This window comes from Amblyomma mixtum, chromosome 4 (assembly GCF_055824585.1).
Source record: "Amblyomma mixtum isolate Tamu chromosome 4, ASM5582458v1, whole genome shotgun sequence".
Lineage (NCBI taxonomy): Eukaryota > Metazoa > Arthropoda > Arachnida > Ixodida > Ixodidae > Amblyomma > Amblyomma mixtum.
Genome location: NC_143015.1, coordinates 28,478,290 through 28,503,226, shown reverse-complemented (window position 1 = coordinate 28,503,226; position 24,937 = coordinate 28,478,290). Strand labels below are relative to the sequence as shown.

The window sequence follows — 24,937 nt, the reverse complement described above, 5'->3', positions numbered from 1 at the left end:
TTCCGCCGAGAGGTAATCGTAGCATAGCAGTCACGCTTACTCTCTGTGCTGAACTGTGGTGAAGAGACGACGACGACCCAGAAGGAGGAAGCTCGTTCGTAGCCCGAACGCTTGCCCGGATCGTTGTTGCGTGTTGCAAACTCAATGTGTTACAGATTGAGCTCAGCCACAACCCGCTGTTACAGAAGTAATATGCAATAATAAAACCTGTGCCGCCATCACGCCCGCACATCTTGTCTGAAAAGTAATCAGGACCGCATCTTTGACAGCCTTCGATCGACGCTTAGAGCTTTCAAATTTTTAGATGTGCATTCTTCTGTGGTGTCTGCGCTGCGACATACATCGCTTTTTGGAGCACCTAGTTTAATCCAACTGTCCATCGGCGCAATTACGGCGGAGTGTGAGACCAATTGGCCGATTTTGTTTTTAGAAATCCTCGGTTATTGCTCGCCAAATGGTGCAGACACGACAACCTATTGGATGTCCGCGAACAACGAAAACCACCAAACTTTTATTCCCGAGTACCCCTATGGTCACTGACGCTGCACGGCTACTTCGTTGCCCAAACCGGCATTTCATTTGCGCCTAAGCAAAAACGTACCAAAAGCGAACGTTTCATCCCAGCAAACCAAAAACCTCTCAGAGATGTCTAGTTAGACGTTTCTGAGAGGTTTTTGGTTTGCTGGGATGCGAAGAGTAGCCCCGTCAGCTTTTCCGAGAAGACGTACAGATGGAGTCGTTTGAGGTACAACCGTTCCACGATAAAGCTGCGACCAAAGAACCTTGTTGCGGACTCTACGTTCTCGGCGCAAACAAGCCTCTAGAAATGCTTATTAACACGTTCACTGCATCGTGGGTCACCGGTGAGTCATGTAATTTATTGAATATTTGTGGCCACGAATTGTCGGTTCTAAGAAGGAGGACCTCTCAATAAAATATGTCCCATGGCTTTATCGTGTGGCCCGGTATGCGCGGCTGCAAAGCATGAAAAAATGGCGTGATCCACACGTGGCCCCAACGCAGCGAGAGTGTCGAAGTATCCCGTGCACAATTCGGGCAGGCATGCTTGCGGAAGCTTGAGAGCGAATGCGTTTCTTCTAGACGATATTTTGTCATGGCTGCGGTTCATACTTTAAGGGATCTCGTATCATAAGACGGATTCTGAGACAGCACCAAGATGACGTGGCCAAGTAGCAAAGGGCGTCTGAAATCATCATCATAAAGAGACCAAGGTTTTCAAGGTTTCAAGGTTTGTTTATTGCATGTTTACGGTACAAGAAGAATAAAAAACACTGGAATACAGAAGGAGGTCCCAAAGACTGTGGACGGGACCTCCTGTGAGAACAACTGTAAGAATAAGTATTGGGCAGCAGATGCAAAAATTATAAAGATGTTGGCATCAGTAAAGAGCAGGAAGTGAGGTACAGGAAATAATGCAAAAACTTGTTTGAATGAAAAATGATTACACACCTAAAAGCGCACAGAACAACAAAAAACAAAAATCGTAGAGTGATATAAATTACAAAACTAGTACCATTTACCATGAGAAATACTATTAGAGGGATTGTAAAAACTGACGAAGAGCGGATTTAAAGGCACAGATATTTGATGATTGCTTAATGGTAACAGGTAATGAGTTCCATAAAGCGGTAGCGGAGAAACAAACTGTTTGTTTACCATAATTAGTGTTAGGTTTAGGGAGTAAGAAGTTACTGTGATCAGCAAAACGTGTGTCGTTGCGACGCGGAATTTGTTCACCGGTAGTTAGCGAAAAAGGAAGTAGCTCTTTAACAGATTTGTACATAATGGTGCATAATTTGTATTCGATGATTTTACGCACAGACAAAATATTGTGGGATAGGAGCAGACGAGGCGCACTTACAGAGTAGTGACTGGAAGTTAAAATGCGAATGGCTTGGTTTTGAATAGTTTGCAGAGATGATAAATGCGAAGGATATGTGTTTCCCCAAGATGAAATGCAATACTGAATATCCCTTTCCGACCCTTCACTGGACATAAGAAACAAAGCGATGAAAAAAGCAGATGAAGCCCAAAATCAAAACCGAAACCACTTCCACGGCTTCCGGAAGAGACGAGGAATATCTCGAACGATATTCCTCTTTCCTCTCTTTCGGCCGCATCATCTCAGGAGGGCCGCACAGAGTAATGGCGCCCTCCGCGACCAAACGGCCATGTGCAACGTGCTCAAGTAAGTAATTTGTTTTACCGTTTTGTCCTCACTCAATTCAAATAAATAAATTCGTGCGAGATAACTAAGCTCTGTTTGAAACAATGTGGTTAAAAGTGTGCCCTATTTATGAGTAGTTTTTCCGCAATGCGACAATGTTTTTATGTCCAGTGTACTGGACACTAGGATTCAACTGGCGCGTTTTGTTCAAGTCCCCGTGCAAAGCAGGTTGCTTTTGATTTTGAATATTTTCTGGCGCCAAAATTGCATAACTCCTAACGTCTTGGTAGAAATATCTTGATGGGGTTTTTCATTCAGTTTAGTTTAGTTATATTGATTTTAATGGCGCAAAAGCAACTGAGGCTATGATGCGCCAAACACAAGGTTAGAGTTTTTGTTAAAGGTGAAGCTTTCTATGCTTAGAGTTTGTTTAAAATGCTGGCTTCGTTGAGAAACCTAAAAATACAGGAGATGTCAACCAGTGCTCGATCACCTAAAAGTAACATGGGGTGTAATGGGATGCTTTCCTTGTAAAATGTTGTGAAATATTTCTTTCTTAGTTCTTCTAGTTTTATACATGAAATTAAAATGTGGTTCACTGTGAGTTCAGCACCGCACATTTCACAGAGAGGTTTGTTTTGTTTGGTTAGCAGAAAGTTGTGCGTGAGGTGAGTGTGTCCAATGCGGAGCCGACATAAAATAACTTCGGTAAAACGTTCTTGATGCCTACATGATTGCCATTCCCCTAAAATTGTCTTCACAGAATGTAGTTTGTTGTTTACGTGCTCTTGCCATGCAGCCTGCCACTTATTTTTGAGTTTACTGTATATAAACTTTAAACAATCCCTGTGCGGTATGCTCACTTGTTTTATTTGACCATTCCGGGCTTGTGCAGCGCATACATCTGCTTTCTCATTACCTACAATTCCAACATGGCTAGGAACCCAGCAGAATTAAATGTTATGCTTTTGTTTTGTGATTTTAACTATGTTATGTATGATGTTTCCTATTATGGGTTCAGTAGCATTCCTGGAGTGCAGTGCTTTGAGCATACTGAGGGAATCGGTGTAAATGATGCTATTTTTGATATTCTCTCTTACTATTTTTTCTACAGCTACGAAGATGGCATAACACTCAGCAGTAAAAACTGATGCGCATTCTGGTAGTCGCATTATCTGTTTATTTTTTTCTTGGAATACTGCACTTCCAACATGACTTTCTGTTTTTGAGCCATCGGTATAAAATTCAATGTAGGTGTCATACTTTTCTTGTAGTGCAAAGAATTCCTGTAATATGTACTCGTTTGGCGTTTGCTTTTTGTCTAAATGTGTCATTGTGGAGTCACATACTGAAGGCAGGCTGTACCATGGTGGCAAATATTCATTCCTTTGTGCAATATTCGGTAGGGCATCTAGCACTGTTAGCTCTTCGCATTTATCTTCAAAGCGCAGTAGTAATGGTCTGATAGAGTGTGGTTTGTTGGTGAATAATCTTTTAGATGGGCACTTGGTGACAATTGGATGGCAGAGATGTTTCGGAAGAGAACGGATTTTTAGGACATATGTGCATGTAAGGGCGATTCTTCGATCCTCAAAAGCGGCTTCATTAGTTTCAACGTAAAGGCTAACTACTGGTGATGTTCTGTATGCTCCAGATGATAGGCGCAGACCAAGATTATGAATGGGGTCTAATCTTTTTAAGTAGGATGCTCTTGCCGAACCATATACTATGCACCCGTAGTCCAGCTTGGAGCGCACCAGTGAGCGATATATTTGTAAAAGGCTTGCTCTATCGGACCCCCACCGCTTCCGTGAGAGCACTTTTAAGACATTGAGGGCTTGAGAAGCATTCTTTTTAAGGTTGTTAATGTGTGGTAGAAATGTGAGTTTCTTGTCGAAAGTTACGCCTAAAAATTTGTGTTCTTGTTTAATTGGGAGCGAAGTGTGATTCAGGTATAGATTGGGATCGACCTGTAGGCCTCGTCGCAATGAAAAAAGAACAGCTACCGTTTTTTGAGGAGAAAATTTAAACCCATTTCTGTCTGCCCAAGCACCTAGTTTATTTAGTGTGATTTGTATTTGTCTCTCACAGGTTGATATGCTGGAGGACGTGCATGCTATTTGCAGGTCATCTACATAAACTGAATACATTATGGACTTGGGTATTGCTTTAGCTAAGGAATTCATTTTTACTATGAAGAGTGTCGTGCTTAGAATGCACCCCTGGGGTACGCCGTTCTCTTGGGTGAAAGTCATGGAGAGAGTTGCTCCTAGGCGGACTCGGAATGTGCGGTTAGCCAGGAAGTCGTTCAAACAGTTCAACATCCTGCCGCGGATACCTAGCTCTGCTAGGTCACGGAGGATGCCGAACTTCCACGTAGTATCGTAGGCCTTCTCCAAGTCGAAGAAGACCCCAATACAGTGCTGCTTGTGGATGAACGCCTCCCGGATGGTGTTTTCTAGGCGGACAGATGATCTGTGGTCGAGCATGTTTTCTTATACCCACATTGGTGTGTATCTAATAGTTGCCGATATTCAAGTACGAAGGTCAGTCTAATGTTTATTAAAATTTCGAAAGATTTAGCAATGCAGCTGGTGAGGGCTATTGGTCCGTAACTGCTAGGACTTGTTGGTGGTTTTCCGGGTTTGAGAAAAGGTATTATGACTGCTTTTTTCCACTCGTCAGGTATATTTCCAGTTATCCAGATTTTATTAAAGAATTTTAACAGTGCCTCTACAGCAGCCTCGGAGAGATGGGCAAGCATAGAATAATGCACGTTGTCTGCTCCTGGTGCTGTCTTTTTTCCAGAGGATAATACCTTATTTAATTCTTGCAGTGTGAGAGGCTGGTTGTAATCCTCATGTATACCTGCTCCGGATGGGAATTTTTGTTTTTCAGCTATTGCTTTGTGTTTCTGAAATGTGTTTGTGTAATTGGATGAGCTTGAGATCTCAGCAAAATGCTCGCCCAATATGTTGGCCTGTTCTTCTAAAGATGTTTGTGTCCCGGGTGCTGTCAAGAGAGGAAGTGTGAAAGGGGTATGGTCACCAGTAAATTTACGAACTTTTTCCCACATTTTCTTTGATGTTGTTGAGCTGTTTATTGAGGAGACATATTTCTGCCAAGAGGTTTTCTCTGCATTTCTTCGGACATGCCGCGCTCTGGCTTTTGCCTTCTTAAAGGTAAGTGAGTTTTCTGCAGTGGGATATCGACGCAAAGCGCTCCAGGCTTTGTTTTGTTGTTTTTTTTTTTGCTAATGTGCATTCTTGTGTCCACCACACTTTGTTTCTTTTGTGCAAGTCCTGTTGTTTGTGGTATAGCGAGTGTTGCGGCCGATATTATGCATTCAGTAAACTTCTCATTAATTTCATCTGTGCTGAGGTGGTCACAAAATTCCTTTTCCAGAATGGCACTTTTTGTAAAAAGTGACCAGTCGGCAAGCTGAATTTTCCAGCGCCGTGGCCTTGTGGGGATGATTGGAGTGGACGATGAGAGCCTGATGACAGTAGGTAAGTGATCACTGCCCATGGGGTCATTTAAAACATCCCATTTAAAATCGTTAAAAAGTAATGGTGATGCGAAAGCTAAATCGAGAGAGCTCAATTTTGCTGAGCTTGGGCAGCAATATGTGGCTTTTCCCGTATTTAAAAGACAGACATTATTCGAAAGTATAAAATCTTCGATTGTTTGGCCTCTAGAGTCACAGCGTTCGCTTCCCCAAAACGGAGAGTGAGCGTTAACATCGCCAACTACCAGAAATGGCTCCGGCAGTTCATCGATCAGGCCTTCTAGATCTTGGCATGTTAATGTGATGTGGGGGGGGGAAGATATACAGAACATATTGTTATGGTTTTGTAGCTGATGACGCTAACAGCAACCGCCTCAAGTTTTGTTTTCAGTTTGATTTCTTGAGCCGGGACGCCGCTTTGGATGATGATTGCGACGCCTCCCGAGAGTCTATTTGCATGTTCACGATCACGCCTAAAAGGTGTATAATGTTTTAAGATATTTGAATGTTGTGGACCAAGATTAGTCTCCTGGAGACATAGAGCTAGAGGCATCACTGACCCTAGAATATGTGTTATATCACTGTAGTTCCTCAACATTCCTCTACAGTTCTATTGAACCACAAATGTCATGTTTGTTTTTTTGGGTGGGAATGGAGCGGAAGAAATTTACTGTTCTGGGCCCGTTACCGGGGTTCTATCTTTTCGTCGCTCGAGAGAGCCGGTCCGCCGCTGCAAAGCGGGTGGAGTGGTAGTTGTATCCATCACCTCACTAGAGGTGCTGGAGGACCGCGAAGCGGCGGATGTGTTGGTGTCGGGCCTCCCCCGACGGGGGGAAGTCCTGCGGGATGCTGACCCGTGGGCCGGCACTCCCTGGCTTGTAGTTGGCAGAGCAGCCTTAGCTGTCTCTGCCTGGGGCGTTGATGGCTCTGCCACAGGCTCCGTGAAGGTGGCCTGGGCAGATGCCGGAGTGCTGCGTGGTGCACCGCCCCTGCGCGCCACGTCAGCAAAGTTTGTTTTTGTTGAGAACGTGAAGGCGTTCTTTGCGTGGTAGAGTTGTCTTGCTTCCTTGAAAGTTATATTTTGTGTTGTTTTCATTGTGATTATTTCTTTCTCAGCCTTCCAAGAAGGACAAGATCTAGAATATGCGGGATGATTGCCTTCACAGTTTGCGCAGCGAACTGCTGCTCCTTCACAGTTCTCAGAAGTATGGTCTTTTGAGGCGCATTTAGCGCACGTTTTGTGGCCACGGCAGCTCTGTGGCCCATGTCCGTACCTTTGGCAGTTGAAGCACCTTCGTGGATTCGGTATGTAATGACGTACATCTATTTTCAAGTAGCCTGCTTCGATAGAGTCTGGAAGTGTGCTAGAGTAGAATGTCAGAACAATATGTTTCGTCGGGATTTCCTTGTCGTCTTTCCTTCCCTATTGGAAAAAAAGGCAATGATGTAAATATTGGAAACCAACACTGGAAACCTTGGTGGATTATGGTAATGGAAAATGCGTTGGAATGACTGGGCATGTTGGAATGACTGGGCATGTTGGAATGACTGGGCATGTTGGAATGACTGGGCATGTTGGAATGACTGGGCATGTTGGAATGACTGGGCAGGTTGGAATGACTGGGCAGGTTGGAATGACTGGGCATGTTGGAATGACTGGGAGATGTTGGGGCAGGGGCCATGCAGCAATGTTATGTCTGTCGCAATGAGACAGCAAATTTCAAAATAGATGAAGCTCCTACAGCCAGTTTTATTTTGTGTTCATGCTCCTCTTGCTCTTCTTTAGCCACTTGTCAATGCAGCTGGGCCCCATGAAACAGCCTTGTTGATGTACCACCGCTCGTCCTGTCCTCTTCTCGATCTTCAGTCCTGTCAAGTTTGTGGTTATCCCTCCTCCCCAACATACCACCGGTGCATGAGGGCTTGGGAAAACTGGGCGATGCACTCTGCAGAAAAGATTGAAATGAAAGAATTAGGATCCACAAGTTTTTATTCTTGCCAGTATTAGAGTGCTAAAAAAGTAAACTCCGTATTGTGGCCACAGGAATAAAGTGAGCCTAAATCAAGAACCACTGAAGCTATTCGCACTCAAAAAGAAAAATAATTTGAGGTTCTTATTCAATATATCATATGCTCGTCATTAAGTACCATCATCAGCAGCATAACTAGCACCACTGCAAGACAAAGGCCTCTCCTATATCCCTAAACATAAGCCTGACGTGTGCCATAATGAGCAAAATAAAAAAGCCATCGTTTTTTGTCCTCTGAAGACTTTTAGTGGGGTATTAATAAGAGGGACAATATAAAGGTAACATCAGAAGGGTGACTGCAGTAGCACAGCTGAGATGTCGCAGACGATACACTACGAAAAGAGGCATACAATCCATTGATACATCAGTTGCAAAAAATAAAAACAGCAGCAAAGAAAAGGTAAAACAAACCAGTGTCAATGCTCCAAGCGATATCACTTATTTCCATAATTTTGAGGGACCACATGCAATGAAAATGTGGTGAGGTAGAATCACAAGCGAAGGCCATTCTGTTCTCGATTTAATTATTACTAACTCTATGCAGCTGAATGCTTTTTCTGGTGTTTTATCTTGTTGTGTTAGTGACCATCTTCCTGTGTTTGCTTGCATTGAGAACGCTAGTACAATAGGAAGTAAGTCCACATCAATCACATACCAAGCTATTACAGAATCATCATTGAAATCCTTTAGGGATGCGCTCATCCAGTATATTGGAGTAAGATAGCTGAACTTCATGATGCAAATGTTGCCTATAATACGTTTGTCGATTGCTGCAAACTGACCAGCCTGTTCTACTTCCAAAGTTGTAATTTGTTCCTGTTTATATTTCTGCTACACTCTGTCATGACGTGATTATTTGAATTTACTTGTCTTTTTTTTTTCGTCTTGTTCTACTTTTTTTTCTATTCTATATTTTATATTTTCTATATTTTTCTGTATTTCCATATTCCTTCTATATTTATATATTCATGTATGACTGTTGAACACCCCTGTACCACCTCCCCCCTTATGTAATGTCCCTAACGGGACCCTTAAGGGTTAATAAATGATGATGATGATGATGATGATGATATATCACGACTGCTTTCCTCTTGTAACACGCGTGAAAAGTCGCAGAATCCGCAAGCCATGGGTAACGCCAGAGCTTCGCGGAGAAATACAAATGAAAGACAAGCTGTACAGAAAATTTTTGAGCAGCCGGAAGGTTGAGGACCTTGCGGTATTTAAGAAATATAGGAACAAATTGACTAAAAAACTGCGGTCTGCACGAACAGCCTATCACGTGTCACTTCTAGATGTTAAGAATGCTCGAAATGGTGTACTATGGTCGAGATTAAATACAGTTCTGCAGCGGGACAGTTCACGCACTGCATTAACAAAATTAAATATTGATGGAAAGGAAGTTTCTGGCGTCGAACTGGCTAATGTATTCAATATTTTTTTAACGAGCTTGGCTACCCGTGCTATAACACGTGCTGCCGGATCTGACGCTTGCAAATATGTTCGAATTCAGAATGATGAAACAATTTTTCTGCACCCAGTCACGGTAGACGAAGTAGTGTCGGTGATAACAAATCTTAACAATAGCAGTAGCTGTGACATTGATGATATCCAAATACGGCCAGTCAAGCATGTAGTTGACATAATTGCTCCCATACTTGCTCACATCTTTAACATCTGTTTAGAAACTGCAGTTTTTACGGAAAAAATGCAATTAGCAAAAGTTGTTGTTCTTTACAAAAAAGGAGATCGCAACGCCCTCGCCAACTACAGACCAATCTCTATTTTGCCAGTGTTTTCGAAAGCATTTGAGAAAATGCTGCATCTAAGAATGTCAAATTTCATCCATAAATTTAACTTGCTAACACCATTTCAGTTTGGCTTCTGCAAAAGCAAATCCACTGAACTTGCATTACTCCAACAAAAGGAATATATTGTCACCAGGAAGCGGGAAGCACAGCCGTATTCTCAGACGAGGCTTCGAACCGCCGAGCACAAGCTAGACGAAGACGACGCTCCGCCACGCGCTGGCAGCCAAGTTTTGGCCACCAGGTGGCGCCTGCAGAGTGTCAGCAGTGTGGCATTGCCCCCCTCCCTTCCAAGGGGCATCGGCTCGATGCCGCACGGGCGGGAAAAAAAAAAAAACAAGAATAGAGGGAGGGCGGAAAGTTAACGGCGCGAGTGTCTCCGTGAAGAGGGGGCTAATGGGAGTAATACGGCTTCATTCTGGCCACGTGGACTACCTCGGACGTCGGTTGTCGAGAGGACCGGACAGTTCCTTGAGGAAGCACCTCGTAGGTCACCGCGCTGAGGCGGCGTAACACCTGGTAGGGACCAAAGTAACGGCGAAGAAGCTTCTCAGAGCGCCCTCGCAAACGGATCGGGCTCCACACCCAGACTTGGTCACCAGGGGTGTAAATCACCTCCCTGCGGCGGAGGTTGTAACGCTCGGCGTCGCGTTGTTGTTGGCGCCGGATGCGTTGTCGAGCCACATGGCGAGCGGCTTCGGCGTCACGAACAAATTGGTCAGCGGCCACGACAGAAGAAGGAACAGGGTCCGGAAGGAGCATGGCGTCCAGCATGGTCAGGGCTTCGCGACCGTGCACCAAATGGAACGGAGTGAAGCGTGTCGTTTCGTGTAGCGCAGTGTTGTACGCGAACGTGATGTAAGGTAGTATCCGGTCCCAGTTCCCATGGTCATCGTCGACATACATCGAAATCATATCGGCGATTGTCTTGTTTAGCCGCTCAGTCAGTCCGTTAGTTTGCGGATGGTAGGCTGTAGTCTTTCTATGGCTGGTGCCACTGAGACGAAGTACCTCGCTCGTAAGTGCAGACGTGAACGCGGTTCCCCTGTCAGTTAATACGACTGTAGGGGCTCCGTGACGAAGCACAATGTTGTGAACGAAGAAATCTGCGACTTCGGCTGCGGTACCACGGGGAAGGGCCTTGGTCTCACAGTAGCGGCTAAGATAGTCAGTGGCAACAGCAATGTACCGGTTACCCATGGAAGACGCCGGAAATGGACCGAGTAAGTCCATGCCAACCTGTTGAAATGGGAGGCGCGGGGGATCAATAGGCTGCAGGAGCCCGGCTGGTTTAGTCGGCGGCGTCTTCCGGCGCTGGCACTCACGACATGTTCGTACGTATCGTTGGACGAGCGCAGCAAGCCTGGGCCAGTAGTACTTGTGACGTATGCGCGCCAACGTGCGGGAAAACCCGAGGTGGCCCGAAGAAAGGTCGTCGTGGCACGCACGCAAAACTTCGTCACGAAGCGCTGTAGGTACTGCAAGCAGATAGACAGTGTCCGTTGGGCCGTAATTCTTTTTGTAGAGGACACCATCACGCAAGCAAAACGATGACAGTCCGCGCTTGAAGAGTCGAGGAGGAGATGGAGAGGTTCCTTCGAGGTACTCGATGAGGGGAAGCAGTTCGGAGTCGGCCCGCTGTTGGCGGGCAAGAGTGGATGTGGTAACAGCACCGAGGAAAGCGGAATCGTCGTCGGACTCGTCCGCGGGGCAGGAAATAGGAGCGCGGGACAGACAGTCAGCGTCGCTGTGTTTCTGTCCGGACTTGTGCACGATGGTGACATCAAATTCTTGTAAACGCAGGCTCCATCGAGCAAGCCGCCCCGAGGGATCCTTCAGATTCGCCAGCCAACACAGTGAATGATGATCGCTCACAACCCGAAATGGGCGGCCGTACAAGTACGGACGAAATTTTGTAATGGCCCACAGCACAGCCAGACATTCCTTTTCCGTGGTGGAATAGTTGACTTCGGAACGGGATAAAGTGCGACTGGCATAAGCAATCACGCGTTCTAGGCCATCTTGCCACTGAACAAGAACCGCACCGAGACCAACGTTACTGGCATCTGTGTGTAGTTCCGTGTCGGCCTCCTCGTCGAAGTGGCCAAGTACAGGCGTACATTGGAGACGCGACTTGAGCTCCGTGAAGGCTCTTTCTTGGTCCTGGCCCCAGAAGAAGGATTCAGCGTCTTTGGTCAGGCGGGTCAGAGGCTCAGCTAGCTTCGAGAAATTAGCAACAAACCGGCGATAGTAGGCGCAGAGGCCCAAGAAACGACGTAGGCTCCGTTTGTCTGTGGGCTTGGGGAAGGCAGCTACGGCGGCAGTCTTTTCGGGGTCTGGACGAACGCCTTGAGCGCTGACAATATGACCAAGAAACTTCAGCTCGTGAAACGCAAAGTGACATTTTTCCGGTTTGAGAGAGAGACCAGCGGAACGTATGGCCTCGAAAACAGCACGCAAACGTTTCAGGTGCTCATCGAACGTGTCGGAGAAGATCACGACATCGTCGAGATATACGAGGCACGACTGCCACTTCAGGCCAGACAGCACCGTGTCCATCATTCGTTGGAATGTGGCAGGGGCCGAACACAAGCCAAAAGGAAGCACCTTAAACTCGTATAAACCGTCTGGGGTAATAAAGGCGGTCTTCTCGCGGTCGCGTTCGTCCACCTCGATTTGCCAATACCCACTGCGGAGGTCAAGGGACGAAAAGTAAGTGGCATGGCGCAGGCGGTCTAGGGAATCATCAATGCGTGGCAGAGGGTACACATCCTTTTTTGTGACGTTATTGAGGCGCCTGTAATCCACGCAGAACCTGAGGGTGCCATCTTTCTTCGTGACGAGGACAACAGGCGATGCCCAGGGGCTCGTGGATGGTTGTATGACGTCGTCCTGGAGCATTTGGGTAACTTGGCGGCGGATGGCGTCACGTTCTTTTGAAGACACTCGATAAGGCCGCTGACACAGGGGTCTTTGGTCGTCCGCAACGATAATTCGGTGCTTGGTGAGCGGCGTCTGTCGCACCTTGGAAGTTGATGCGAAACAGTCGCGGAAGGAATAAATGAGATTTTCTACGCAGCGTTTCTGACTGGCCAAGAGGTGCGGGTTTACATCGGTCGGGATGGCTGCAGCCGTCGCGTCGTCGAGATCTGACGTCGTGGACAAAGAACACTGCCGGGTACACTCTCCAAGCTCGTCAAAATAAGCGACGACCTCTGTCTTCGTTAGATGTTGCGGTTCACAGGTAAAGTTGGTGACTAGGATGTCGGTACGACCGTTAGTAAGTTCTACGAGGCCTCGGGCTACACAAACTTGCCGCGCGAGTAGCAGCGACATGTTCGCTTCAGCGATGCCAAGGGTGCCGGTGCTGCTATCACATTCGACTGTGACGAATTTGCTGGCTCGCGGTGGAAGCGTTATGTGGTCGGCACATAGGCGCAACACTACTCTGCTGGGCTCGCTGTTGGTGTCAACGGCTCGCTGGGCGGAAAAAGATACCATGAGCTCCCGAAGGTCTATGACCGCACCATACTCTCGAAGGAAATCCATGCCCAGAATCAGATCTTTCGAACAGTCACGTAACACGGCAAAGGAGCCAGTGAAAGTAAGACCTCGGATCTGGATACGGCAGGTGCAGACACCGATCGGCGTCACTACATGGCCACTGGCGGTGCGGATCACGGGTCCACACCAAGGCGTCAGAACCTTACGGAGAGTCGTGGTGAGCTGACTGCTCATCACGGAAAAATCAGCGCCGGTATCGACGAGTGCGTTCACTTGATAACTGTCGGCGGTAACTAAAATTTCAGCTGAAACTAATCGTTCGCAGCACGTCGGTGAGGTCGTCGGATCGGGTGGTCGCTGCCCGGGTCGTCGCGTCGAATCGTCGGGTGGAGGCTGTTGACTCTGTGCAGTGGCGGCGGCCCTACCCCCGGAGGACGCCGTCTTCAGTTTTCCCGGCGAGGGGACGTGCGTCTGAACTGACCAGAGGTGGAGGGCCGATTGGGCGAAGTAAAGCGCCTCGGGGACGGCGATCGCGATTGGCGCTGTTGCGAGGTCGTCGGGGGCAGCACGTGAGCGGCGAGGTACTCATCTATGTCCTGCGGTCTTTCACCATAGCGCGGTCGAGGCGCGTCCGGCGGAAATCCTCTCAAACCCATACGCCTGTACGGGCAATGCCGCAGAATATGGCCAGGCTCACCGCAGTGGTAGCAGAGCGGGCGATCGTTGGACGTGCGCCACACGTGCGCTTTGCTGATAGGAGGGCGCAGATCCTGCTGCTGCTCGACGGGGCGCAGGTAACGGTGGGGTGGTCGAGGTCCGGCAACGGGGCGAAACGCTTGCGGCACGGGGGCAGGTCGGCGCAGGGCATCGCTGTACGACATGACGTGCGGCTCTGGTAGTAGTGCTGGTGGTGACTGCACCGCTCGCTGGATTTCGTCACGGATGACGTCCGCCGTTGAAGGTATACCTGCCGACGGAGCATCCAAGCGGAGGTGTCGCAGTTCTTCGCGGACAATGCTCCGTACAACCTCTCGCAGCGCCTCGTCCCCTGGGCCTGGCAAGGACGTGAAGTAGTGAGTGGCCGCTACATTCGCCTGACGGCCGTATTGGGCACTCCGTTCCTGCAGCGAACGTTCCATGCAGGTAGCTTCCTTGGCGAAGGCGGCGACGGTTAGCGGAGGGTCGCGCATGAGGCCAGCGAACAGCTGCTCCTTCACCCCACGCATAAGGTGCCGTACCTTTGTAGCTTCGGGCATGGCAGGGTCGGCCCGATTGAAGAGGCGTGTCATGTCCTCTATAAACATGGCCACGCTCTCATTGGACTGCTGTGACCTGGAGCGAAGGGCGATCTCAGCATTTTCCTTCCGTTGGCTCGAGCTGAATGTAGCGAGCAACTCGCGGCGAAAAGCTGCCCAGTTGGAGAAGGACGCCTCGTGGTTCTCGAACCACGTTTTCGCCGAGTCGAGCAGTGCAAAATACACATTCAACAGCTTCCGCTCGTCGTCCCACTGATTGAATGCGGCCACACGGTCAAAACTGGCCAACCAATCCTCTACATCCTCGAACCGGTCGCCGTGGAAGGATGGTGGCGACCGAGGTGCGAGTAGGACGAACGGCGTAGCACTGCCGGAGCACTGACCTGTCTGGCTGCTGCCAGTGGTGGATGTCATAGTTCGCACAGGCCTGGTCAGTGGCTCGAACTCGGGTTGCAGGCCTCGCAGGCGACGGCTCGCTTTGTGGACGGGTGTGGTGTCCGCGCGTTGGGGAGAAGCGTCACGGCTGTCGTCGGGGTCAGCGTACATGGGACGGTACCCAGCACGGCTCCACCAAATGTCACCAGGAAGCGGGAAGCACAGCCGTATTCTCAGACGAGGCTTCGAACCGCCGAGCACAAGCTAGACGAAGACGACGCTCCGCCACGCGCTGGCAGCCAAGTTTTGGCCACCAGGTGGCGCCTGCAGAGTGTCAGCAGTGTGGCAATATAATAAAGCAACTTGAAAACAAATCTATTGTCATTGGTGTATTTGTGGACTTCTCAAAGGCTTTTGACCTGGTAAATCATAAAATCTTACTAAATAAATTACACTACTATGGTATCCGAGGAAAAGCGCTCTCATTGTTAAGTTCTTATTTGTCGTTTAGACAGCAAGTGGTGTACATAAATGGTATACAGTCTGAACCGAAGCCGCTCTTCTGCGGTGTCCCCCAAGGCAGTACGCTAGGGCCTCTACTCTTCAATATTTACCGAAACGATATTGTCAACATTAACGATAATACAAAGTTTTCCATCTATGCAGACGATACGAGCGTATTTTTTTCGGGTGAAAATGTTCATGAACTTATCAAACAATGTAATGCCACAATGCCTCTTGAGGTCTGGTCTGCAGTTAACCTGATGCAAATAAATGAGAGTAAGACCAAAGCTGTCATATTTAGGCCGAAAAATAAAGTTATCCCACTGCACGAGAATATTATATTAAACTCGCGGGCTGTAGAAATTGTTGAGCAGTTTAAATGCCTTGGGGTCATATTTTCTGCCAGTATGTCATGGGATTATCATGTCAATTATATCTTGAAAAAAATAGCTCAAATCACTGGTGTTATAGGCCGTCTAAAATACATACTTCCCACAAAAACTAAGATGCTGGTATACAATTCAATATTCAACTCGCATTTAAACTATTGCCAGTTGGTGTGGGGCACTACAACATTCACTAACCTTGAACGTATTCATTTAATGCAAAAAAGATATCTCCGAAATGCATATAATTTACCGTTCTGACATCCCAGTGCAGCTTTCTTTTGTCGTTCCAGAGTTATTAAAGCACATAATCTTTATAAATATCGCCTCAGTGTTACTTTTAAAACAGAAATCAAGAAGAATGTAACAAATCTTAAAAATTTTGCAGAACTAAGGAAAAAAGAATCAGTCTATCCAACAAGACGTGGCGAAGAATGGACAGTGCCAACACCTCGACTAAATCTTGGTAGGGAATGCCTTCAGTACACACTTCCATCTCTTCTAAATAGGTATATCCACATTAACCTCGATTTGTTTTCTTTTTCACGTCATGAACTACATAATTTGTTTTTGCATAACATTGTTTAAGTTTCATTATGTATACATATTGCTGTTTCGTGTATTCTCCGGTGCTTCCTTAATGTGCTTGTTTTTTAAAATTGTATAAACTCTTGTGTTGCCTCCCTGTCAATAATAAGGATTGTAGACTCGTCAAGCTGCCCAAGGGCAGCTTTTTTCTACGATTCCTCCATCTGTAGTGCTAGATGGGAAATAAACTTTGATTTGATTTATTCTTCAATGGGAACAGGAAAAATTTCTTGATTTAGTTGTGATGGCATCCTGGTCTGAAGCGGGGCAGCAACATTTAACATTAAGTTGTGGAAAAGTATTGTAGAGTATATGGAACACACCTAAACGAGCGTTTCCCCTTTTATGCAGTGATGTCTGGTGGTCAAATGAGATGACTGATTACACATATGCTGTACCAAGTGTCGCTGTTGGATTAAAGGGAGTTGGTGGCGTAGCATCAAACAGTTTGGTGCAAAATTGAAAGAGCTAGGGAATACTTCAGTTTGGAATCAATAAAATTTTTATGCATAAACTGCGCAGCATGGCAAGAGCACACAGATCATGACATCTCCTGATAAACCCGAGTGCCCTTGTGGTGCCAGCAGCATGTATCGTGACATGCTCCAAGTATGTGGGGCTGCATCTGGTTAAGGTTTCTCCATACCATTAACCCTAGAGGTGGGAAAGGAGGTCAATACGTTGTGACAAAACAATGCAGACAAGACAAGGACAACGAAGGAATAAATATGATGGCATGAGTGCTGACTATCGCCAATGTGTATTGGAAACCACGTCAAAATATATACACTGTAGCCTAAAAAAACAACGAACAAAGGGCACCTTGTGTCAACCACATTGCATGAGTGTAAAACAAAACAAAAACTGACAAAGAAGCATTTAAGAGCATGAACTCTTCCTTAGGAAGCGATAAAGAAGGTGTGCTAACACAGTGATTGCGGTTTTTTTTTTTAATTTCAGTGGCCTCGATTATCTCACGCACAAACTTTTCTGTGTCTGTCAGGCAAAATGCAGAACATGAATTCCGGTTCACAGCGTTTAGGATCTGGCAAACAATTGCAATTGCGACAGTGAATCATCAAAGTTCTCCCGCAAGCTTTGTTCACATCGTCGTGGTGGTCTTTTAAACCTCTCAGTGACACACTTGCCTGTTTTCCCAATGTAAACATAGCCGCATTTCAAGGCGTTCGAACACACTATGTCTTCTGTGCAGTGCACGAAGAGACTCTGATGGATAATCTCGGTTGACTACAGGTACTGAAACTTCATAGGGTTAGAAAAACAATATCGACGCCAACTCGACTGCCTATTTAACCGGTGCGACCAATTGTGGATGTAGGGAAAGGTACGTACAAACTTCCTTTTGGGAGTTACAGTCTCGACGGGGGCACAAAAAGAATGTTTCAACTTCTGCTTAAAGCAATCGGCTAAAGACACTGACAAAGGTTCTGAATATCCAGTAAAGGACAAACGGCATATGAGCTGGGCAAAACTGGATGTCATGGCAATCAAACAGGATTTCATTAAGGAATTTTTGAAGCAAAGGTTAGTGACACCTCTTGACCAGCTTAGACTGAACCGAAGAAAATGGTAAAAGTAGCTTGTTTTCCCTTGGCTCGTAAGCCCAACAAGTGTAACCACCCAAGATTGAGAACCAATAAATGTGATGACATATTATCCTCTATAATTTCAGTGGTGATTCAAAGTGGACTGAGGCTTTGACTGAACTCCTCTCTCACCTTAGACAATGCTTCGTCAGGATTGGAGATCCTGCAATAAGCCACGTAACAGCGGCGCTAATAGTTTTTTTTGCAAAAACAAGCTATTCTGAAATGTAATAAAGATGGACTGAAGGTATGAGCTTAAAAGTGCGACAAAATTATTCACCAAAACGCCTGAGACGTTTGGAATGCCACTGCTCCATTTAGGTTAATGAATTCTTCAACACATTATTGATCCTGATTGAGGGATGGCGTAATATAAATCCTTGATGTAAACATAGCACCCCATGAAACTGGTGCGAGAGTTATTGTGTAGAAACTGCGTTACTTTCTCTGCAGATCTTACACGAGAGGAGTCATCAATGCTCAGCAACTTAATTTTATGTCGCAAAGAGAAGGCGATTTGTTTCTGACAGGTTCCATTCTCTTAAACTACAACCCTCAAGGAGCAGTCACCTTTATGGGTCTTTGCGGTAAAGAAGATAGCTGGACAATTTTTCTTACTGAAGTTGATGGCATTAGCCTGATGGTTAAACTCTAGATTGTTAATGTTTCTTGGCACTGGACTTTGCTTTTAACAAATCAGATAGTAAGTGGCACTCAAATTCAGAATACACTGCATCTGTGGCCTTGGACTGAAAGGCGCCTTTCGATACGACCACAAAACCACCGTTTATCAGCAGTTGAAAGCAAGAGGGCCCACCCTCTTAAATACGACACAGTTCGGCCTGTGGGCAAGTTCCTAAAGAGGGTTCAAACCGTGACACTGCATCAAAACATCCCGAAACACACCTGTCACACTCAGGTCTGTGCGTGGAAAAGGCAACTCGTCAAACCATGGCAAGCATCTCCACAATAGTTCTCTTCGGAGGAACGGAAAATTTTGGTCCATAAGCACTTCAAGGACCAGACGAGGCAGCGACTCCAAGCTGAAGGTGTGCACCTTGTTGTCAAACTCTTGTGCCTGAAAACAAGCCAGGGAGTGGCTGGTTGACGGTGTCACGCACCGTTGACCAGGTGAAAGCCATCTGGAATGCCACTTTGCAGCCACTTTGCGCTCACTAGCCCGGAGCAGAGAAGCCAAGGCACGAGTGTCTGAAAACAAGGTGCACAATGTCGACACTGAGTTGCTGCCTCGTCTGCTGCTTGAAGCATATACGGGCCAAAATTTGCCATTGTTCCTTCGAAGAGGACTATTCTGGAGCTGTTTGCCATACTTTGACGTCTTGCCTTCCTGTGCCTGGACCTGAGCGTGACAGGTGTGTTTCAGGGGGCGTTGGTTGATGGGGTGTCGTGGTTTGAACCATGCCAGGAACTTGCCCGCAGGCTGAACTGTAACGGGTTTAAGACGGTGGGCCCTATCGCATTCAACTGCTGATAAAGAAGGTGGTTTTGTGGTCATGTCTAAAGGCGTCTTTCTGTCCAAGGCAACGGAGGCAGTTAATTCTGAGTTCAAGTGTCACACAACAGCTGATTTGTTAATAGCAATGTCCAGAGCCAAGAAACTATGTAATAATCTAAAGTTGAACCATCTGGCTAATGTATCAACTTCAGCAAGAAACTAGCAGAGGTGCCAATGAGAGGTCAAAAGACCACCGTTACGATGTGAACAAAGCTAGCAGGGAAAATCTGATGTTTCCTTGTCGCGACTGCGATCGTTTACCACATCCTTTATGCTGTGAGGCGTAATTTCTTGTGCTGCATTGTGCTAGACAGACACAGAAAAGTTTGTGCATGAGATGATCGAGGCCACTGAAATTGTAGAAAAAACGCAATCAATGTGTTAACACACCTTCTTTATCGCTCCCTAAGAAAGAGTTCATGCTCTTAAATGCTTCATATTCAACTTTCGTTTTGTTTTTGACAGATCCAAAGTGAATGTTACAAGGCGCCCTTTCTTCATTCTTTTTTTAGGCCACAGTGTATATATTTTGATGTGCTTTCCAATAAACCTTCTTGAAAGTCAGCACTCGCACCGTCGCATTCCTTCCTCATCTTTCTCTTCTTTGCGCTGTTTTGACACGATGAATTACAAACAAGACCATTCATCCGTCTTGCAAAAGTCAATACAGTCAGAGTAGCTGAGATAGTTGGGGCATCCTTCAGAATAATGCAGTCATAAAGACAAGGTTGGGACATAAAGACAAAGACTGTTATTGAATGGCTAATATTAATGTACTTTAGTAATGTGCTTGGTTTGGTTTATGGGGGTTTAACATCCCAAAGTGACTCAGGATGAGGGACGCCTTATGATTTTGCATATTGATATGCTGGGCTTCATAAGAGAAGAAGTACAATAGTTTTTTAAGGCCAGCCGTAGAACAGGAAGCAATGAATCTACACTAATATCAAAGAATGAAGGCTCAAGCATGAGAGTGTAGCTAAAAGGTTATAATGACAAACATGAAAAGCTTTGGAGAAATTCAAGTCGATGACACTTGCCTAAAATAAAGAATCTAAATTTGGGTGAAAATCTGTTGTGAATTCAAAAAGTTGGATTGCACATTAGTAAAGAGAATGGGAGCCGTGATGACTGGTATAGAAATATTAGTTTGAATTATGGTGGCAAGTAATATGCGGACTCATTTCGTGCTCTAACAGTTCATGCAAAATGCACATCAATAAAATAGGAGAACAGTTTGGGGATCAGAACGGTTTCCAGCCTTAATTATTGACAGGTCAGCTTCAGGTTGTCAGGGATAGAACCAAGAGGTTTGGATTGGCTAACAATTATTGGTAAAATCTGTCTTCAGATATCCTCAGTAGTTTAAAGTATGTCAGAAGGCTTCTCACACAGCCCTCAGGTACTCGAAAGCTTGTGCTTATCAATGACTTTCGAGACATGATGAGAAGCAATGGTTAATGCAGTGAAATGGGAAACAAATAACTGATTTTTCTCAAGAAAGTGCCCATGGAATATGCTGTCAAACAAATTCCCAAGGATCCTTCAATTAAGCCCAAAATGACAGTTTATGGGTAGCCACTTTGTTATAACCATCACATACAAAAAAAGAGACACCAGAAGCCCTCCTTATTCACTGAAAACAAGGGAGAATTATGAGACATCATTCCGGCACACAAAATCACACGGATGAAGAGAGTAGACTCCATGGACACCATATTTCAACTGAGGTTTATTCCACAACACAGGCTTTTTATGTGCAAAGGGGTACTAGTGATCCCTGGGGCTGAAAAGTATTTCCGCCACCAGATAACAATTATTCAGGACGGCAAAAACCAAAACACAAAAAAACAGGGGTAAAGGTATCTTGCCACTCACATTAAACACATTGGCACGCCTATGCATCACCTACCTGGCTGACCCAACAAACATATTTGCCTCCAGATAATCTATTTCTTTTTCTGGAGCGCTGCAGAAGGGCTGCTGACGTAATTCTCTTTTTCAACAGAGATACAAAAGGCTTAAAAAATTTCCCAGCCCTTTCAAGTGCTAAACTTGCACAAGGCATGTGTTTCTTTCAAAAACGCCTTGCATGCTCGCTTGTGCGAGCAAAGGCGAATGTGCTCAGCTAAATGACCTCTGCCACTTAATGAATCAGCTGTCCTGCAATGTTCAAGCAAGCGTTCATTGATGCAAGCCTCGTCTGTCTAATGTAATGTTTGCCACAGGCAAGGAGGATGCTGTACACCATGTCAACCTCATGTTTAACGAGGGGTTTGGTGTGCTTAGTTTTGTAGGCAGGCTTTTTCGTAACGTCATTTATCAGGTGGCACATGCATCCCAGCTTTCCCAAGCTGAAAATACAACATGTACATCGTGTTTGTCACTGGCCTTCTTGAGGCGGTGTGACACCTGATGGCAATACGGCACAATGACAGGTCACTGTTGCGAATGTGCGTTGTCTTCCGGCTTGCGCTGCCCAGCACACTTCATCTCTCGAACCTGGCTTTCTACCACTAAGGCTACAATTTCTCCTGTGAAAACTGCCTGCTCTAGTCTCCTTACTTGCGCATTGATGCTGTCACAGAGTCGTGACAGCGTCAATGCCGAAGTAAGGCGACTGGAGCAGGCAGGCAGAAAAAGAAATAGATTATCTCAACGCAAATGTGTGTTGGGTCAGCCAGGTAGGCAATGTTTAGTCACGCCAATGCATTCAACTTGAGTGACAAGCTAACCTTACGCCTATGTTTTTGTTTTTGCAACATTGAATAATTGTTACCTGGTCGAGGAAACACTTTTCAGCCACAGGGGTCACTAGTACCACTTTGCATGTAAAAAGCTCATGTTGTGAAATCAACCTCAGTTGAAGTATGGGGTCTATGGAGTCTACTCTCTTCGTTCATGTGTTTTTGTACACTGGAATGATGTCTCATAATTCTACCCAGAACCAATTAGCTCAGCTCTCCATGCTTAGCAAAAACAAGGCAGCAGTAATGAAACCAGTTCTCATGTGTGCACTTTTTCTTTTACATCTGTGACCTGCGATGAGTGGCATAAAAACACATATTTAAGTTAACACACATGCATCATAATGTTAATATTCGTAGTCAAATAGTATCACATAATGCAGCCAAAAACATGCAGACATTTCGCACTTCATGCATAGAATGCAACGGTTAAAAGACGAGCAATATTGAATGTAAAACTTCAAATGGCCTGCAACCGGCCCATTCTGACAGCCAACTAATATTACTCATATAAACATGTAAACATATCAGGCCAGAGCTATCCAAACTGCTCCAAGCAGTAGCATTAAGGAAAAGAGCAATGAAAGTAAGAGAACATTTCATGGCAACCACAAGAACAAAGCACAATGCAGTAACAACTTACAACACAGCTTTTGACTTCATCTGGTGGCCACAAAATCCATGCCATTGACTCGGACTGGAAGACAGATGCGCCACCTGCGGATACCAATTTCCCATTATCACTATGACAGGAGTACAAAAACAAGCATGCGAACTCGGTCCAACAGTGAATATCACATGAATGTAAAAAGATCAGGAAAAATATACTTGCCCAAGTATACGCCTCAATACAAAGGAAAACTACCCTGTTTAAAATGCATCAGTTCCCCTAGCACTAGTAAAGGAATCTTGCTATGAGCAAAACAAATCTGCGTTCGAAAGCGTAGATAAACATCGTAATAACTGAGACAATTATTGCGTCACTTGTTTTCCTCAGAAACCAATTTTCAAACAGCAGAGTGATCAAAATGCAAGATCCTATACTCTGGGTAGCCAGAAACGCTATCGGTATCATAAAAAAAAAAATCTTCACATACTCATTTAAAAATTAGATCCCGACGGCCGGAAATTAACTTTCGTTGGTAACTGCAACCTGAGACAGTGCTTTCTTTATAGTGGGGTTTGAATTCAGATGCGGAAAATGGGCACTGATCGTATTGGAGGGTTCCGGTTTAATTTAGACCACCTAGAATTTCTTAACGTGAGCTGACATCGCACAGCACAGGGGCATTCTTTTTTTCATTTCACCTAAATCGAAATGCGGCTACTGCCATCAGGATCGACCCCACGACCTAAGGTTCAACAGTCTAGGGCCAAGCAAAAACCGCGGCGAATAAAAAGTGTTTCAATCCCCCTCAAAGTGCTAACGCTATCTTGAAAGACAATCATACATTTTACGCACAGCCAAAGTGCCGGTCCTTGAAACGTGCGCGGTGGTGTGAACAAGCATGGGCAGAAACGCGTAGAACGAGGCATATACGAGGACAAATCTGTGCTCAACAAGAAACAAAACGCGCAAACATGCGCATACCAAAATCATGCAAAGCTAGCGCACGCACGGTCGCATCCCCTTCGCCAAAACAAGTACCGACAGCGACAATTCTTGGCAGAGCAACTCACCGCGGCGACAACAAAAGCGCCTTAAACGCTTTTTATAGCATTGAACACGAATACTGCAGCAGTACGACAGGTCACCGTTCCAGCATTATATGCTTCGGATAATGCACGAGTACTGCTTACCTTTTCAGATGATTGCGTAGTCGTGCAGAACGCTGTTTGCCTTCGTGTCACGGGCACTACACCAACCAGTGAGATTTCAGCACGAGTGCTACGTAGCCGGCACTCTCTACCACGTAGTCACACAGAAGAAAATATTCCGGGCCTTATTTGGAACATTTCCACCGCGACACTGCCCGCGCGTCTTTGTGCCTGGACACCCATCCTGGACTACACAAAGAAGCGCACAGACTGAAAAGTTAGAGAGACCAGAAAAATGACACTTTGCCTCGAATAGGCTACGTCGACAGCACTGCGCGATTGTGCACCCTTGAACAAGAAGAAACACACGCAAACCACAACACAGTTCACGACGGCTCACAATCCAAGTAGCGAATTGTAGCAAGCGCCGAAGCGCGATGAACGCGACGCAGCACCCGAACCGCCATGAGGGTTATACAGAAAAACAGCTACCGGCAGCCACCTGGCGGTGACAACCAGTTTTTGTTTCGGTTTCGTTGTGAAAAAGCTTGTATCCTACTTTTTATTTTATTTTTGGTATTTTTATTGGGTATTCAGCCGTATCGGCATCCACAGAAATTGCAGCGATTGCGAGCAATTACCACTGGTAGAAACGCGCGAATTAACGACCTGTTGCTTGCGCTGCGGTTGAAAAATGCCTGAGTTCTCACGGCAGTATGGCTTGCTGCTTTGCTCATTCACGAAATTACATGCCGATTTCTGTTTGTATGGGGAAGTTTTTTTTTTTATATTGATGGGAGATCAGCAAGGCTAACAAAATACCCAACGTAGCAGTCGTAGAGAGTAGGTTGTCGTAAAAACATGGTGACGCTGTTTGATCGGCAGCACGACGTGAGAGGCGGCAGCGTTGAAACGCGCGTCGAGAGAACAACCTCCACGGTATATGCTTTCTTGAGACTACAGTGAAGGTGTGCATTTTTTATAGTGGAGTTCTCTCATCCAACGTGAAAACCAAATCAATTCTTAGTATGAAATATGCTGTGTAATTTATATCCTCATATTGAGTTTATATATATCTGCATTTCTATTTTGAAAAACAGTGCTGTACTGGTAATTGTGTACCGAGGTGCATGTATAAGAGTGCAGCCTTGTCGAAATATTC

At 45.8% G+C, this 24,937-nt stretch overlaps 1 protein-coding gene and 1 long non-coding RNA gene across 2 annotated transcripts; both read right to left on the bottom strand.

Annotated features, from left to right (window-relative positions):
- Nucleotides 1-7,414: 7,414 nt before the first annotated feature.
- LOC149346026 (uncharacterized) lies at nt 7,415-24,472 on the bottom strand. Its single transcript, XR_016292353.1, has 3 exons — nt 23,818-24,472; nt 22,661-22,734; nt 7,415-7,642 (listed from the first exon to the last, which is right to left on the bottom strand). It is a non-coding gene; the product is annotated as an uncharacterized LOC149346026 (long non-coding RNA).
- Nucleotides 13,211-15,010, bottom strand: LOC149346027 (uncharacterized). The gene has a single exon (XM_089585332.1). The coding sequence runs from the start codon at nt 14,838-14,840 to the stop codon at nt 13,482-13,484; it is 1,359 nt and encodes a 452-aa protein (XP_089441458.1). The 5' UTR covers nt 14,841-15,010; the 3' UTR covers nt 13,211-13,481.
- Nucleotides 24,473-24,937: the final 465 nt, after the last annotated feature.